We start from the raw sequence: 14,272 nt of genomic DNA, 5'->3' as shown, positions 1-14,272 counted from the left end.
GTGCCTCAACATCCTCACAGCTAAGAACTTCTTCCTTATATCTAATCCCCCTGTCACTAACATAAAGGCGATACTAGCAGCTTCTCCTCGATGGAGAGGGCGATTCGGAAGCCTAGCCCCCACCGCCCAAATCACCTCAGCGCTGGGCGGGGCGAGGCCGCACCCCGCCGAGGGCACTCAACGTGGCTAGGAAGGACCGTCAGACTGGTGACTCGGAGGAGCTCTGGGCAGCTCAGCTCGGGGCTGGAGTAAATAAACCCCTGTTCCCTCCTCTGCTTCCTCCCATTCCCACCGGCACAGGCCTGCGATCCGCCCGGGGAAGGGGGCAGCGGCGACGGCGGCAGATGAGCATGGACAGCCGGGCAGTGCATACCGCGGCTCTGCAGGGGGCCCCCGACCGCTGCACCGCCTCGCCCAGGCCCCGCGGCTGCGCAGAGGCGGCGGGTCAGGCACATACGCATGCGCGGTGCGGGGAGGCGGACGCTGGTGGCGGCTGCCGGTCTCCCTGGTGCTGCCGCCGTCGCGGCCGCAGTTCCCGGATGTAGCGGCGGGCGAGCGGGGCTGGCGGGGGTTTGTCGCTGTGGGGTGCGGGCGGGCCGGCCCCGTGGGGACGGTGTTGCGGCGCTGGGGATAGGTAGGTAGACAGGGAGGAAAGAAGCGAGAAGAAGAGCCAGCCGGAGCCTCCCACCGTCCCGGTCGCGTCCCACGGCCCCTTGGGCCCCTTTCCCTCCTCCCGCTGCTCACCGTCGCGTCAGGATTGCCTCCTTCCCCGCCGCCCCTCCACCTCCCTCTCCGCACCGGCATCCGCGGCCTGTGCCAGCCCTCGCCGCGCCCGAAGCAGCCGTCCCCATCGGGGTCCCTCTCCGCCGCCTGCGGGCTGCGCGCCCCCTCCAGCCGCCCCGGGGCCCGGCCCCGTGGGGCGTCGCCGGGATGAGCAGCTCGCGGAACAACCGGGTGATGGTGGAGGGAGTTGGGGCCCGGGTGGTCCGGGGCCCGGACTGGAAGTGGGGGAAGCAGGATGGCGGCGAGGGCCATGTGGGCACCGTCCGCAGCTTCGAGAGCCCCGAAGAGGTGGTCGTAGTGTGGGACAACGGCACCGCCGCCAACTACCGCTGCTCCGGGGCCTACGACCTCCGCATCCTCGACAGCGCGCCCACCGGTGAGCCGCGGCCGGGGCCAGGGCCAGGAAGGGGTGAGGTGTGGTGGGCAGCACCCGAGGGCTGGGTTGCCTCGCTTCTTGCCTTTGTAGGGATGCGCCTGTCTGTGGGGGAGTCAGCTATCCTTCTCCCTTCGCATGCCCTGCTCGTGGGTGTCTATAGGTGTGGGTGCATGTGTGTATGTATACGCGAACTTTGAATAAATACATGGTGTGTGGCAGTAGGGAGAGGGGAAGTTGCCCTCGGTTTTAGCTGGCGAAAGCAAAGCAAAAAGTGATCTTCCATGGAGAGCAGTTTGCCGGTATGCTGTGGGGAGTGAAGGGTGGGGACCGAGAGAGTCATACCTCAAGGTTTGGTTTTGTTTTTATCCCCCCTCACCCCTTCATGTATACAAATTTATATTTCATAACTGTTTTGTAAAATTGTGACAGTCATTCTGTGGCGAGTATAGGGAGGGTTGCAGGAAAAGCACGTAACACCTTTTGCTGAAGATTACATTAAGTGGCTGAAATGCTGTTTTGTCTTGTAATCTGCGTGTTGTCTCTTATCTGTGTTGCCAGACCAGTTGTAAAATAGTGAAGGCACTGGGGGGGGGGGGGGGGGGGGGGGACGACGACACAAAAATGCATTTATTTATTCTTTTAATTATTTGGCCACTTGATACTTAATGTTTTAAATTCAGTCAGTTTGGACAATGGATTTAGATCCGCACTGACATTATGCGGCAGTGTTAGTGTTGCAGACACTGCAGGGAAATGTTCATTTTAGCATCTGTTTTCACAGTGAAAACTTATAAAGAAAATTATATTGTTCAAGTTTCATCAGAAATACAGTGAGGCCGGGCAGGATTGCCTCAGTAATGAAGCGATTGGGCCAGTTTGTTGGGGTGCATGGATGCTGCTTTTGTAGCATATCTTTCATTTAGAGTATGATGGAGAGACCATTTTTGAGCTAGTTAGGTGTAGTGTTACAGAAAGGAAGTGAAAACACTTTTGAAGAGACAGAATCATGGAATTCATTGTAATTAATTGTAAACATATCGCTGATGGTTAAAGCCCAACACATTGCATGGTGAGCCTTTGAGATGGATTTAATTTTTCTGAATCTGGGTACCTTCCTCTTTCATGGCTTCATGGTTGGGGTGTTTTTTTTGATTGCTGTTTGGAAGGTAGCTGCTGTTAAAATGAGCTGAAAATCTTTTTGAAATGGACTTTCGAAAAAGTATTGAAGTGTAGTCTTTTGATTCGTCAGTCCTTGTCTTGCAGATGTTAATGCTTTAAAACTTTACCTGCATTTGATATCATGAAGAAACCAGTGGGACTGCTTCTGCTTAAAACTGAAGTGTGTGCATATATGTTGAATACGAGCCTTGAATGCTCATTATTCTAGTTCTGCTTGACACGTTTGCAAGCTGACAGTATCCTCTTAACTGCATCTGGAAACCTAGACTTAATGCTCAGTCTGTGCTTTTGTTTGCTTTGCTGCTTTATTCCTTCTGATTTTCGGTTAGGTTTATATTTTTTGTATGATAATTTCTGCTTCAAGTAGTATTATATATATTGCTGTGGGAAAAACTCATAAATACTGCCTGTTTCAGGCTTTGCAAGATGGTTTTTATCATCCTGAGGTTTTTGGCCAGTGTGTGCATCATCCTCATGGAACTGTTGCATGGAACTACCCAGTGTTGCCCTTTGCTAGACAGAGTTACTTTTTAGGTCATGATTCCCTGGAGACAGGGAGAGAAAGAGGAAAAAAATAAAATCTGTAAAGTAGTAGCAGCAAAAGGGCAAAGTTAATGGAATTGGAATTAGGATGCTGTGATTTTGGACTGAAATCCTGGTTTTACTAATGATTCACTTTATAGTCTTTGGCAAAGCACTTCCCTTCTTCAGTTTTCCACCTTTTTGTAATTGCTTCTTTTTCTCCATGGTAATTACTATCCATTGCTTAGAATAAGGCGTTTTTGTCTTTGGGTGATACTTTGACACTTTCTCTAGGAGCATTTAGAAAACTTTGCAATAAATAATTATGGGAAAAGTGGGATTAGGTGACAGGAATTTCTAATGGAAGTAGATTATGCTGTTGAGCAAAGAAGTGTTATAAAATATGGGGTGAGATTTGGTTTGATGATACATAATACGGTGTTAAATCATGGCTTTTATAGTTTAAAATGAGAACGTATTTCTCTGGTTCATAAATTTACCGGCACAACATTATTGGAAGTCTGTAGTGAGAATAAATATAAAAACACAACAGTAGAAAGCAGAATTAAATTATTTGTTGATGGGAGTTCTTCTCATTAGGTATTCAAAACCGGACTTGGTTAGAAGTTCTTAAAAAGTGGTGATTGCAGCCAGAGTTGCTGCTTTGATGAGTTCAAGGCCTGTGCAGCCAGAAATGGCAGTGATGCATCAGGAACCTGTTGTGTTTCAGAGTAATGTTTGAAGCTTGTTCTAGTAAAAATAACCAACCAACCCAAAACAAACACAAACCTGAGTTTGATACATATATGTGCATATATATGTATACGCCTTTCCTTTGATGCCAGAACAAAGCTTCATAGACTTAATGAGGTACTTACTGGCCTTGTATTTAATGGTTGTGTGCTATTAGCAGCATAGGAAGACTGTTAACTTTTATAAAATTAGGATGGTCTTCTTTAAAGTAAAAATTTGTTGGTGATTGTTGGTATCTCTTGTAAGCCATATGATGTCATCTGGGTAATGAAGGACTTGTGTAAGAAGCTTTGTTTTGTTTTTAGGTGATGTCTACCAAGCTAACTGTGGTAGACAGCCCCTTGGTGATCATGTTTATATGGCCAGCATTTCTTTAGCAAGACAGAGTGATCTAGAGAGATTAGTAAACCTAGGTTAAGTCCTGTGTAATGGGCTCCTAAATGGAATAAGTAGTGGGACGTGATAATTAGCAGTGCGGTGTGGTGGCCCATTTACTTGCAAATAAATCCTGCTCTTTCTGTAAAGTAGCCTTTTGCCAGGATATAGAGTCTTTGACAGTCTTCTTTTTCTGGTAGTGTTGTGGAAAAAAGGCAGAAAGGGGTAGTTTTCTGAGTTGCTGAATAGAAGCTAAAAGTTTATAAACCCAAGCTTTATATTTAGAAAGGAAGGCAGTCTTTTGCCAGAGGAAAAGGCTGTACAGTAGTGTGTTTGCAGAGAGCACTTTTGACTATATTTACATAATACTTGTGATCATTACAGAAACTTGCTGTTTTTATTCTCTTTGTAGAAAGCAAAAGAAGATTTGCTTTCTACAAAGCTCAGGCAATAATGCATTTGTCATCCATTTCCTCTTCTATATGGTTGGTTCGAAGTAACAATGTTATTTTCCTTCTTAAAATATTTACCCAGTGGTGTTTGAATAAGGGTAGGTGACAGAGGGGCTGGGCTCAGGAAACAGAATCTTGACATGGAATTATCCTGCAGCTAGAGTAAGCGTCTGAGCAGCATAGAAAGTTGTATGTACTGTGTTCTGTTAATATTGTAAATATAGGTGTTCTCTGTTGGAGATAAAGCACAGGCTTTCTGTACTTGTATTAATAGTTTTTTGTAACCTGAGGAGTTGCATAAATCACCATGAAGTCCCACATGTCAGAACATTTTAAAAGGTAGACCACATCAGGTGATTTATCCTACGTATTTTTGTTCTTGCTTTTGCTTTTGTTCTTGCTTTTTAGTGTAATTCAAGGCAAATTGTCTTAGTCATGTTTTTTTTTTTTTAGTGGCTATTTCTACATACTTACAGAACCCCTCGTAAGTGAAAGAAGTCCAATAGCTTCATGAGTAGTAGTATTGGGAAGCCTGCTTTTTTAATAAACGTGTCCTTTGTTCTTCCTGCCCTTCCCCCATGTCTCCTACACAATAATCCTCTCCCTCCTCATGTATCTCGTGATACTCTTTCCAGACCGGACACATGCTTTGGCAAGTCTGGCATCTCTTGTATACAATAATCTGTCAGCTGGTTGCTGCCAGGAAGTGTATTTGGTAGATAAGTTATGTTTGTGGGGACACTGATTTGAGTTTTTACACAATTTGTCAGAATCTGGTTATCTCTAAGAATTTTTTAATTTCAATTTGCCTGGAGTCTGACCATAGTGTAAAAATTACCTGGAGAGGGAGAATGGGAAGACCAAAGCATTGTTGTTGCTCTTTAAATTAGGGTGTAAACATACTGGTTTTCTAAGTACTTTGCGGTATCCCTTGCTTGGTGGTATTATGTAATTATGATATGAAAGGATTTGGGCATATTAGAGTTCTGTTAGAGAATAATGAGTCCATTGGAAACCAGATTTTGTTGGTTCTGAGGCATAACTGAAATCACTATTGGCTTCTGCTGTGCTTAACAGTGAGTGATATGGATCCCCCTTGTACATTTTATTTTGCTGTATTGGACAGCTGTATCTTGCCACCTAATTAGTACAAAAAATATTTGTTACAAATTCAAATAGCAATTTGAGCAACACTGCTTCTGTTTCCTTCCACAGCTTTAAGATTGAGCATGGCTTTTAAAAATTTGTAGGCAAAGGCTGTAAAATTGATGTATAAATTAATGTTGATGGAGGAATGGTGGCCCAGGTAATCTAGGAAAGATTTGAGAATATATGACAAAACTGAAAATAACTGTGGCAGGGACATAATGGTAGAAAACTAATAGGAAATGCAACTAGTAAAAACATTAATGACAAGTAGAGATTAGGAATACTGGATTTTATGATGTATTAAGGTTGGAGGGACATTAGGAAATGCCAGCTATTTAAAATTAATTAGGCATGTTGAAAGTACCCTTCTTGTTACCTGGTTTCTTTTGTGGTTTTTTTTTTCAGTGCAGTATGGAGTATGACACAAAACCCAGCTCATTTTGAAATAGTCTGCTCACAGGAAATTTTCAAGGCTATATAGAGGTTTAGTTCTTGCATTATCTCATTTTGGAGCTAAAGTGCTCTTCTGATTCACAGCTGGCCAGCTGCAGGGCTGATGTTTGACTTTTGAAGTTTTTATGGCACTTTAGTATATTCCAGTAGTTTAATTAAGTTGTTCTTTCCTAATATAAATTTTGTACAGGTTGTGTTTCTTGACCTTTCTTAAACAGCCTTCCTTTTGAAGACCGAAAGTGGTTTGTGACAGATACACGTTGTATTTTGGTGAGGATTTCAGTTTATCTTCAGAGCCTACACTTGGGCCAGTGTCATAGAATCATAGAATAGTTAGGGTTGGAAAGGACCTTAAGATCATCTAGTTCCAACCCCCCTGCCATGGGCAGGGACACCTCACACTAAACCATGTCACCCAAGGCTTCGTCCAGCCTGGCCTTGAACGCTGCCAGGGATGGAGCATTCACAGCCTCCCTGGGCAACCCATTCCAGTGCCTCACCACCCTAACAGGAAAGAATTTCTTCCTTATATCCAATCTAAACTTCCCCTGTTTAAGTTTGAACCCATTACCCCTTGTCCTGTCACTACAGTCCCTAATGAAGAGTCCCTCCCCAGCATCCCTATAGGCCCCCTTCAGGTACTGAAAGGCTGCTATAAGGTCTCCATGCTGCCTTCTCTTCTCCAGGTTGAACAGCCCCAACTTTCTCAGCCTATCTTCATATGGGAGGTGCTCCAGTCCCCTGATCATCCTCGTGGCTCTTCTCTGGACTTGTTCCAACAGTTCCATGTCCTTTTTATGCTGAGGACACCAGAACTGCACACAATACTCCAGGTGAGGTCTCCTGAGAGCAGAGTAGAGGGGCAAGATCATGTCCTTTGACCTGCTGGTCACGCTCCTTTTGATGCAGCCCAGTACACCGTTGGCGCTCTGGGCTGTGAGCGCAGCAGCCCAGCTGAAGCTGGCTCATGTTCATTTTCTCATTGACCAGCACCCCCAAGTCCTCCTCCGCAGGGCTGCTCTGAATCTCTTCTTTGCCCAACCTGTAGCTGTGCCTGGGATTGCTCTGACCCAGGTGTAGGACCTTGCACTTGTCATGGTTAAACTTCATGAGGTTGGCATTATCCCACCTCACAAGTGTGTTGAGGTCCCTCTGGATGGCATTCGTTCCCTCCAGCGTATCAACCGAACCACATAGCTTGGTGTCATCGGCAAACTTGCTGAGGGCGCGCTCAATCCCACTGTCCATGTCAGCGATGAAGATGTTGAACAAGACCGGTCCCAGCACAGATCCCTGAGGGACACCGCTCATTACTGGTCTCCAGCCGGATATTGAGCCATTGAGTGTCCTAGTTGTTCCTGTTCAATGTACAGCATGGAATGGGTTTGGAGCACACAAACTCGTTTCCTTTTCTGGTAAATTGAAAGATACAATCTCAGTGTTACTGAGCATTCAGTTCACTGGACTAGAGCAGAGCGACTCTGAAACATTAGAAATAATGTCTTCTTCCCTCCCTAAAAGTAAGTAGTGCCAACATCAGGTCCTCAGTACTGAATTTTGGTGAGTAGATGGAGATTATGCTGAAACAGGTTGTCCCCTTGCAGCCCATGGAGGGCCACAGCGGAGCAGGTATCCGCACTGCAGCCTGTGGGGGGCTGTAGCAGGTGGACATGTCCTGAAGGAAGCTGCAGCCCATGGAGTGCCTGTGCTTGGGCAGTGTTTACCTAAAGGATCGTAGCCCATGAAGAGGACCTATGGTGGGGCAAGGAAGAAGTGTGAGATGCTATTATGGACTGACCATAACCTGCCATTCCCCATCTTCACCAGAAGTTTATCACCAGCAGAGTTGCCAGGCACTGGAACAGGCTGCTCTGAAAAGTAGCTGAGTCATCATCCCTGCAGCTGTTTCAAAGACATGTAGACACATGGTGCTTAGGGAGATGGTTTAGGGGTGGGCTTGGAAGTGTCAGGTTAATGGTTAGACTCAATGATCTTAATGTACCTTTCCACACCAAATTATTCTATGATGCTGTCTCCCCTTGGGGAGAAGCAGGGAGGTGGAGGAGTTCGGAATAAAGGAGTGAAGTTGTGTGTGGGAAGAAAGGGGAGCATAGGGAGAAGGTGGTTTGGTTCTTGTCTTTCTCACCTTTTTTTCTTCTTTTTTTTATGTTTTCCTTTAAATTGGCTGTAAGTTTAATTTCCCCAGCTCAAGTCTGTTTTACTTGTAATGGCAGTTGGTCATCTCGCTTCGTCTTGACCTACAAGCTCTTTCATTTTACTTTCACTCTCCACCCTATTGAAAAATGAGAATGAGAGAGTGGCTAGGTGGGTGGGTGTCTGGCAGCTAGCCAGCCAAGGCCAGCGCACCATACTGTGTGCCTAAAATACGTATTTCAACTTAAAGAAGGTTGAAAGAATTTTTATTATTTTTTTTAACATCAAGTAGTTAATTTTTTTTTTATATTAGGAACATGGGTAAGAATTTAGCTATCGCATTTTGTGAGCCAGTAGTAGCGCCTTGTTTAGCAGATGAAATTAAAACGCTTTTAGTCCACTCTCACTAGAGGCATACAAATCTACTTCTCCCTTCAGATCTCTAGTGTGGTGGCTGAGTGTTCTGTAACAGGATTATTTGCCTGCTAGTGCCTTGCAATGCTTTGTCACGCCAGCAGTGTTGAGCAGTACCATGAAGAGCAGGACTGGGAAACTGATCCAGATGAGTATTCTTCCTCCTGGTTGTTTTCCAGCTGAGTATCTTTCTTGATCCAGTTTACATCTCAACTCTGCAAAAACCTTTTGCTGGCATAATGGAAAGGATGGAGCAGCATGGGCAGGTGAGGTATGGACTGAAGTGGGTGTTGCTGCTGGAATTGTGTCAGGGAATGGATGAAGAAAGGCTCTATGTTTAGATGGTGTTTAGAGGTCTGTGAGGTAGAGATGTGACTCTTCAATCAGAGACTCCAAATAGAGACATATACTTGTTCTCTTTTTAAATTCCAGATGCTATGGGCTGTGAAATGACTTTTGAGTCAAATACTTCCCCCCCCCCCCTTGATCTTTCCTAATGATTTTTTTTCTGAGTTTTTCTACAGCAACTTTTGCTTCCCTGAATAGAAATGTTTAGTTTTTATTTAAATTTACATAACAGGAAAGATAGCTTTCTCCTTGATATTAACCCTCCACGTTGAGAAGGTGGTCATTGATGGAGTTGTGTGTGGGAGAAGATGTATGGCTGATTTCCAAGTTCTTGTTTTGTAGAGAAAAAAAAAAAAAAAACAAAACATTTTTAGTTGTTACCAGGCAACAAATACTCTTTAAATGTAGGAGATCAGTTAGAAAGAACAATTATGCTGCAAGAGGTGTGTTGCCTGGCACTCGAAGTTGCAAATAACAGTACAAGTTATAGGACTTGCTTGTGCCAGACCTTCAGAATTTCAGCACAGACTTTGTGGTCAAGGTATGGATGCCACCTTATTCATGAACTGCTCCAGGAATTAGAGTGTCATCTAGTACAATGTCAGCAGTTTCAGGCTTTTTGTTGCCACTAAAGGCTATATTTGATGCCTTGAAGGGCTGCTCAGGTCTCTGCAGTACTATGTGCAGTCTTTGCTCCAAACATGTTGCTTTTTCCAGCCATACCTAAGTATTTATTTCAGTGCTCATGCATCAGGATTTTTTTTTTTAATCATGTGGCCAGAAATCTTCCTAAATACATTTGTAATCAAGGCTGGAAGAGGGTGTGTAATGGGAAGCCTTCTTGGTTAGGAGAGATGAACACAAAGTTATTTTGTTGGCATTCAGAGAGACCTTGACAAGCTGGAGAAACGGGCCAACAGTAATCTCCTGTAATTCAACAGAGAGAAAGGCAGAGTCCTGCACAAGTGCAAGCTGGGGACAGCTGCCTGGAAAGCAGCTTTGCCAGAAAGGACCTGGGGGTTCCAATGGACAGCCAAGTAACCATGAGCCAGCAATGTGCCCTTGTGGCAGTGAAGGCCAGTGGTATCTTGGGCTGCGCTGGAAGTGTTGGCAGTTGGTTGAGGGAAATAATCCTTCTATTTAGCACTGGTGAGACCACACCTAGAGTACTGGATCCAGTTCTGCACTCTTCAGTGAGAGAGAGACATGGACATACTAAGTATGTCAAGTGAAGGGCTGCAAATGTATTTTAATAGATCTTAAGGCATCTGGTATGAAGAGAGGCTGAGGGATCTGGTGATGTTTAGCCTGGAGAAAAGAAGGCTTGGGGCAAGGGAATCTTAAGGGTGCATATGAATACCAGATGGAGGTGATAAAGAGGACAGAGCCAGGTGCTTTTCAGTGGTGTCAGGTGATAGGACAAGAGGCAATAGGTGCAAATAGAAAAATACAGTAACTTCCACTTAAGCATAAGAAGAAAGATTTTTTGCTATAGGGATGATTGAACACTGGAACTGTGTTGTGGAATCTGTGTTCTTGGAGGTGCTCAGAACCTGTCTGGTTATGGTCCTGAGCAGCTGACTCTGCTGACTCAGTTTACCCAGCTCTGAGCAGTGGTGGTTGGAGTAGATAATTTCCAGAGGTTACTTCCAACCTCAGCTATCATATGATTCTGTGAAATGATCAGACAAGAAGGCATTTCCTTCAGTTTTACCTCTCCAGCTGTTGATTATTCTTCACTGCAGGTGACTCAGCTGTTGGACACAAGTGACTAATAGGTTTATAGTGAATTTAGCAGTCATTTCCAAAAGCATCCCTTCTGGAGAGGGCAAAACCTGTTCTTTTTCCTCAGTAATTTCAGTGTGATCTGGGTTTTTTTGGCTGTATTTCTGGTGTGGGTTTTGTTGTGTTTTCTTTTTTGTAAGGGTGAGTGACTGGGAAAAATCTGTTGTTATTCTAACCTTCTAGTGCTCATTTTTGTCTTGTGCTGCAGACTCGTTGCCAGTGCTTCTCTCTTCTATTGCTCTTTTTTAATCTTTTTCCCCAAACAGCAGCAGATTTTGATATTTTATTTTATTTTTTAATAAACTTGTGGCTATTCACTATGTTCAGAATGCGTGGTTGGAAACAGCGACTGATCACTTTCACTGCTGTAGCTTGGCAAAGCTGTAGGAGTAAGTATTGAGAACTCGGTTTTTGTGGAAGACTGTGTAGAGCACATTGTGGTGGGTTACATCTGTCTGTGGCACGTTCTTTTTGGAAAAGTCAATATATGAAGCAGTATAATAATAAAAAATGGTAACATTTTCAGGAAGCTGATGGCATCTATCCTGGAGAGCTAAATTCTTTCCTATATAAAAAAGAATAGAGATAAGTGCTTATCTTTTGCATTGTACAAAGTGTGTAAGTCAAACCAGTGATTTTCAAACTGCTGCACACAGTTAAGCACAACAGACTTTGTGGTAAAAGGTGTGTTGACAGTCTTAATCCAGAGTGAAAATTCCAGATCGCCTGTGTATTTTGGTATGTGTTTCTGACTCTTTAGCTTGTTGTTAAAAGATTTCTCGTTTTCTTTCTCTGATTTGTATAGATGGAAGAAAACAAACACAGTCTCCTTGGCTTTTGTTGCTGAGAAAAGAGAACATTTCAGGAACAGACTGAACTGGAGATAGGATGCAGAGTTCATTGTCATTTCCCCTCTGTTGTGTAGGCTGATGGGGTATCGCTAGCAGCCTTTCTCTCTTAACTTTTTAGCATATGATTACAAATTACAAAGGTGCACAAGAGAAATCTGTGTATTGCTATAGCAGAGTTGTTAATCTCTTGTTTCTCTTTTCCTCCCCACAGGAATCAAGCATGATGGGACTATGTGTGATACTTGTCGACAACAACCCATCATTGGCATCCGATGGAAATGTGCTGAATGCACAAATTATGATTTGTGTACGGTTTGCTATCACGGGGACAAACATCACTTGAGGCATCGTTTTTACAGAATTACCACACCAGGAAGTGAAAGGTAAAAGATAATTTTTCCCCCCCATGAAATTAAATAAGAACACTTAATTGTGGTTAGTATTAAACTGCAGATTTTGTTACTGAAATTTGGTTTAGGTAAGATAGTGGCTTGAAGTGTAGATTCTGTTACTGGCTCTGCCTCTTTGTGAGGGAGGGTAGCTAGGACAGATCTTCGTAGCTTGGAAAACACAGAAATTATTAGAAGAATGGAGTAAAGAAAAAAGGATATGATTATTCAGTTTCTTTGATCTCATTGTAGTCATCCTAGTTCTTGTGTTATCACATAGCAGCTTTAAAACAAAGGCAGTTATCTTTACACAATGTATAATCACAAAATGATATGTCAATGAATTCCTGAATATGAAAGCTTAATTAGGCTCAAAAAATGATGTAGACAGATTGAGGGAAAATAACCTGTGGGCTATGAAAAACAGAATGATCTGGAGGCAAAACCTTTGACTTGAATTGCTTAAACTGCACACTGCAGAAAGCAGAGAAAAGATGCTATGCAGGTTGTTCTACCCTTGCCTGGGTTTTCATGTTCTTTGTAAGCATCTATGCTTGTCTCCCAGCAAAGAACTGAACAGAACGGTCTTTTAGTTTGCCCTTGCGTAGCTGTTCTTGTGTTCTTGGCTTTAAATAACTTGTCTAAATCCGTAGCCCTTTTCTGTCAAGGTTTATCAACCAATTAAGTGAGAACAGTAATACTTGCCTGTTGCTAAATGCTTGGAGAACTGCGATAAAACATTGTGTAAAGGTATATGCTGTGCTGTCACCTCTGTGATGACTCTCCAGAAAGTTCTTTCATAAAATTATTGGAAGCTTTTTTATTAGATATGATAGTCAGTTAAATGTGTGTAGGACATTTATTTCCTCTTCTTGGAGAAGTAAGGTTTACAAATATGTTGTAATTCAGTGATGTGCTTTATCAGTGCTTTTACAGTAAAGGGAAGTGGTTGGAACACACAAACTGTTCTCATATGGTGTTTTGTAGGGACTGTGTTTATTTTCTCAAATGTTTATCTTGAAGTTTAACTATGGCTCAAATGCCCAGGTCAGTGGCTTTATCAAAAATTAGCTTCTGTTTTTTTTGAGATTGATACCAGCAGATCTAGGTACCAAATAGATATAATAAGCTTAGAGTCTCAATTATAAAGTTTAGTGCAGGACAAGACTTAGAAGTTGGATCCAAGAGTAGAAAGTGCTGGCTTAGTGTAATTAAGTTGTCTGTTACGGTATAGAAAGATAAGCTTTATTTTTGGAGGTAGACTGTACGGAAGGTATAGAATTGCAGGAAATCTTTTGTGTCTTGTCACTTTCTCCCATGAGCTCCGTTTTGCAACTCTTTGTCGGGATGGCAGCTTCATCTGCCAAGTAACTGTTTCTACTGGAGCAAGCTTAGCTGAGAGAAGATGGTTGAAGTTAACTGAGGTAGGAGAAAAGGGCAAAGCAATGCTATCGAAGTTGAGGAATATTTCAAAATAGGAAAAATGGCAAGAGGCATCTAAGGACATTTCGATGAAGGAAAGTAGAAGCTCTGTGTACTCTATTCTTGAGCCTGGGATATCATACAGGTAGCATGTGAAAGTAATGCATGCTGTTTTTTCTCTCAGTTTTGTAGGTGTTGAGGACTTTCTAAAATACTTATATAAACAGAGGATCTTTCTGTTTCCTATCACGCTTTCATATTACTTGGATAAAAACGGCAAATATTTTCATGTGCTCTTTGCATTGATTGTAGTAAATTTTTTTTCCTTGTCTGCCATCTGCTGGATGCTAAAAGCTTAGCAGGAGGGCGATACACTTCTGGAAGAGGTCGGGAATCTTTCAGAATTTCAGATGGAAAAATACTTTTGTCAGGCAGCATTTTCCTGGCATGAAGTAGGAAATCTAGTTGCATGCAAACTGGTAGCTTTTGAGATGGCTGAAAAGGCAGGAAAATGTCTCTTTGTTGCTATTTGTAAGTTAAACACTCATGAATTATTTCGTTTGGGATTATCTGCTTAAATTCTGTGGAAATCAGGGGGAAAGAGGTTTGCTTTAGAAAAATGACATATTATGACTGAAAAAAGAGGCTCCAAGATACTGAATAAAATTTGCCAAGATATGCTATGAGTATATAGAAAATAGATTGAGGCATGGAGGGGAAACAGGTGTAAAAGTGTCAGTGCAATTGCAGGAGGGTAATACTGGCCTAGGGTGCATGTAAGAGAAACAGAAGTGTGTTGTTTATATGACTCTCTAGGTTTCTTTAATGATTTTAATAATGAGTATAGATCTATATGTAAGTGGTTAC

The 14,272-nt window shown here is 43.0% G+C and overlaps 1 protein-coding gene across 4 annotated transcripts in view; it reads left to right on the top strand.

Moving 5' to 3' along the window:
• The first annotated feature begins 637 nt into the window (after positions 1-637).
• Positions 638-14,272, top strand: part of MIB1 (MIB E3 ubiquitin protein ligase 1) — a 70,558-nt gene continuing 56,923 nt past the window's right edge. For all 4 annotated transcript variants that reach the window (XM_062632851.1, XM_062632849.1, XM_062632848.1 and 1 more), the window contains exons 1-2: positions 638-1,159; positions 11,806-11,977. In XM_062632851.1, the coding sequence (XP_062488835.1) occupies positions 931-1,159; positions 11,806-11,977 (401 nt within the window). In that variant the 5' untranslated portion in view covers positions 638-930. The remainder of the gene's footprint in view (positions 1,160-11,805; positions 11,978-14,272) is intronic.

Source organism: Pezoporus occidentalis, unplaced genomic scaffold (genome assembly GCF_034315485.1).
Source record: "Pezoporus occidentalis ecotype Australia unplaced genomic scaffold, CSIRO_AGI_Poc_V1 ctg4, whole genome shotgun sequence".
Classification (NCBI taxonomy): Eukaryota; Metazoa; Chordata; class Aves; order Psittaciformes; family Psittacidae; genus Pezoporus; species Pezoporus occidentalis.
The sequence above is the reverse complement of the archived record's forward strand: the minus strand, read 5'-3'. Positions and strand labels throughout refer to the sequence as shown.